We start from the raw sequence: 4,214 nt of genomic DNA on the forward strand, positions 1-4,214 counted from the left end.
ATATATTCCAATTAGGAAATTTTTCAAATAGATAGATATGTACTTATATCTCCTATTCAGTATTAAAAAAGGAATATGAAAAAGAGAAAACAGAGGGACAGTCAAACTCATAGATCGAGAATAAACTGACAATGCCATTGCTAAAAAAGAAAAAAAGAAAAACTGTCAGACAAACAACAGTACACAAGACACAACATAGAAAACTAAAGATTAAGCAACACGAACCCCAACAAAAACTGGGGTGATTGCAGGTGCTCCTGAAGGGTAAGTATATCCTGCTTTACATGTGGCATCCGTCATTTTGCTCAAGTTATTGCAAACCCTGTAAATAGTCTAATTTCGGTAAGACACTCACGTAAAAAGGGAACGGGATAGTAGTTGCGACATAAGGAACATACCCGATATCATCTGTGAAACGGATATTGCATAACGGTCAACCAACTAGGGATGATATATGTCTGTGCGCATGTATACCCAAATTTATCAAGCTATTTACTTTTCTTTTGTTGTGTAATGTAGAGTGAGAGTATAAGTCGTGCATTATGTTAGTAGTTTGAAATTATGGAATTTGAGGCGACTGTCATACAAGTGAGAGGTATAGCGCTATTAAATCAGGTTCAATACACCATTTTCTACATTTGAGAATGCCTGTACCAAGTCAGGAATATGATAGTTGTTTTCCATTCGTTTGATGTGTTTAATCATTTGATTTTGACATTTGACTTTCCGTTTTGAATTTTCCTCGGAGTTCAGTATTTTTGTGCTTTTACTTTTTTTCTTTTTAACATGCTTCCTATTACTTTAATGATCATTTCATTGCTTACTAGTATTCAAAATTTCAAAATATATATATATTTATAATCATGCGGTATCCTTCATGCCGAGTTATATACAATTATTATATTATAAATGAAATTATCCCGTAGTATTCACTGCAAGGTAAACGTTGATCTCTCGATGGGGAAAAAACGGATTTCAACATCTCCGTTCCCATATTTGTATTCCTTTAAAAAAATATATATGTGTGTAGGAGGAGTGATAATATAATGAAGCATGTGATCAATCAATAAATTCGTGTATTAAAAACCACGTCAGATCTAAATTGAACATTGGAACGGCGGATAAAATGGCAACGGCTGAAGTAAGTTGTTGTAATGAGGTCAACGATATAACAACGTGTACAATTTGTCTAGAACAGTTTAATATTCCGAAGTATCTACCTTGTTTACATACTTTTTGTGAAAGTTGTATCGGGACATATATTACTTCCTCGTTTGAAAAAGATAAAACAAGTATTGACTGTCCTGTCTGTAGGGCTAGACTTCCCGCCCCTGAGTTAAGTATAACACCAGAACTATGGGCAAAGCGACTGCCTTTGAATTTTCTTCTTGTGGGATTAATCGAAAAACATAAAGTAGAAAGGCCAGAAAAGATATGCATGTCATGCGAAAGATTTGACGCAAATAAAAAATCTGAAGCAAATTCTGTTTGTATTGATTGCTCGGATACTCTTTGTTCTACTTGTGTAAACTATCATCGTATAAATAAATCAAGTTCCAACCATGAAATCGTTGATATTTCAAGAAAGGGCATCGTTCTGAAATCTTTCAAAAATATGTGCCCTGAACATAAAAGTAAAGATCTTGAATTGTTCTGCGGTGATCACGATATTCCATGCTGTGCAACATGTGTATCCGTAAATCATCGAAAGTGTGAAAACGTTTTAACAATAGATGATGCCGCCTTGAGATTCAGAGAAACGACTTCAGAAGACAAGACGAAAAAGGATGTCAGCGCTTTACTAACAGATATAGACATTGTTATTCAACTGGAAAAAGAGTCACTTAAAAATTTAGAAGCACACAACATTTCTCAACTGGAAACATATAACGACTTCTGGACGAATGTTCAAGAAAAAGTTGATGCAATGAAGCAAAATCAGACAAAACAATATCAAATGCATTTTGAAGAGGAAAAGTCAAAACTTGAATCCTCTATTACCGATCTCGAAAATAAAAAGAAAACTGTTCTGAATACAAAGCAAATTTTGGAAATAACTGTAAAAGAGGCTTCGAATGTTCAAGTGATGATTGAAGTTCAGAAAGTAAAAAGGCAAATCGATCAACACTTGCTCACTTTAGAGAGAAAACTAACTGTTTCTGAAATAAATTTTCAGTTTAAAAAAAATGTTGATGAAGTATATAAAATGCTAGAAAATATTTGCGACTTAAACTGTAGCAAAAAATCAAAGACATTAGAATTGTCTAGTTTTAAGGTCAAAAGCCCCAGTTCAAATTCTAGTAGTTCCGATTCAGACAGTGATCATCAGGTTCTAGCATTTAGTAACGCATTTAAAGAGAAGGATACTAAAATGAAATATAAAGGAGCGAAGCAGTCACCTGAACAGAAAACAGCACAGGAAATACATGCAGCAACAGGAAAAATAACTTCATGTAGTACTCGATTGACAAAAAGTAGTTTTAAAGTCGAAACCCCCATTTCAAATTCCAGAGGTTCCGATTCAGACAGTGATCATCAGGTTCTAGCGTTTAGTAACACATTTGACGAGAAGGAAACTAAAAGGAAATATAAAGGAGCAATTGCAAAGCAGAACAGAAAACAGCACAGAAAAAACATGAAGCAACAGGAAATATAACTTCGTGTAGTACTCGATTTAAAAAAAGTTTAAAAGTCGAAACCCCCACTTTAAACTCCAGTAGTTCCGATTCAGACAGTGATCATCAGGTTCTTACATTAAGTAATGTATCTAAAAAGAAGAAAAATAAAAAGAAATGTGAAAAACCAGCCACCAGGAAAAATGACTTCATGTAGTATTCAAATGACAACAAGTTTAGATACAAAACAGACAACAGGCAGTATTAAACCACAAACATCAGGATCATATGCACGAATGCAAACAAAACAAGATTTGTGACTGCAAGAGAAGATTGTAGTTTCCAGTCAACAAGATCAAACAATAGACAGTAACTGAAACGCCCACTAAAATAGAAAACAGACTGGCAACAAAAAAAGACAGAACTAATAAACAATAGGCAGCAGATTTTCCATAAACCGAAAAAGATAAGAAGTAGACGACATGCAACCAAAACCAGATATTTTAGTTGATTGAACGAATTGAACAAAACTGTCAGAATCTGAATACGGAAGCATTGTGGATTCTGTCTTTGTATAAAGTTAGGCAAACAACAATTTATGATTTACATGTATTTTTTAACCCATCACCCTTTTTTACATCATTCCTTGTCTGGTTTTTAAAGTAGGGGGAAATTTCACAAGTCTTTCTTGATGGTTCATATCCTTTTCGTTACCTGTACCTTTCAAACGTTATTATTCCACTTTATGGGGAAATTCATGCTTGTATTTTGTATTTTTATATAATGAATTTATAGTGGATGCTATGTGTCAGGCTTAAGTTTAACACGTTTTGATATATATAGATTATCACATGGCATTTTTCATATCAGACCCCTTATCCACCTTAAGTCATAATATCAGCCCGAGAACCAACAGGCTCGAGGGATGATTTTGACCATGGGTAACAATTTTTATATTCATAAAGTATCTTAAATGATACGTATCAAGTAAATATTTTGCGAGATAAAGTGAAAATTCTAGGAAAATACAATTTAAAAAGATTTAAAAAAAAAAATAACGCCTTTTTTTTTACTGCAGAAAGTATAAAAATATACTGGTATCAACATGTATAGGATTTGATTAAAATTTGTTGACCAGATGAATGTTCCATTTCATGTTGTTTCCTGGTTAAAGAATTGTCTAAATATTTAGAAGTGTTACTGTACTTTGTTTAGAATATATCATATACTTAATTTCGCCTTGAATTTTATTTGTAAATTTTACAGATTCTTGTTATACATATCTGCTGTGTATGTTATTGTTAGAGTTGGCAAAAGCCTTATTTAATATTCATTTAATATTTTTATAGATGTTTCTATTTGGTGTTGAGAACAAATGTACCCTTCAATTTTCGAACATTGGGATGCAAAAAACATTAAGAGATCCCTTAATCGCATTAGCACGCAATGTTCATATTTAAACACTAATTGAAAAATTATAAAAAGAATTTCTCACTGTCACAGGGTAATAATTTAAATGTTTGATAGTAAAATAGTCTTAGTTGTCAATTTCTACATGTATCATACACTAGTATGCTGTCTGCTATATACCTCTTGTAT

At 32.7% G+C, this 4,214-nt stretch overlaps 1 protein-coding gene across 1 annotated transcript; it reads left to right on the forward strand.

Annotated features, from left to right (window-relative positions):
- The first annotated feature begins 1,063 nt into the window (after nucleotides 1–1,063).
- LOC143058079 (uncharacterized) lies at nucleotides 1,064–2,656 on the forward strand. Its single transcript, XM_076231544.1, has one exon. It carries the CDS (start codon nucleotides 1,127–1,129, stop codon nucleotides 2,654–2,656), a length of 1,530 nt encoding a protein of 509 aa, XP_076087659.1. The 5' UTR covers nucleotides 1,064–1,126.
- The last annotated feature ends 1,558 nt before the right edge of the window (nucleotides 2,657–4,214 follow it).

This window comes from Mytilus galloprovincialis, chromosome 14 (genome assembly GCF_965363235.1).
Source record: "Mytilus galloprovincialis chromosome 14, xbMytGall1.hap1.1, whole genome shotgun sequence".
Classification (NCBI taxonomy): domain Eukaryota; kingdom Metazoa; phylum Mollusca; class Bivalvia; order Mytilida; family Mytilidae; genus Mytilus; species Mytilus galloprovincialis.

Excerpts from the sequence above, each read along its gene's own strand:
- LOC143058079 (XM_076231544.1), top strand. The coding sequence starts at position 1,127 with ATGGCAACGGCTGAAGTAAGTTGTTGTAATGAGGTCAACGATATAACA.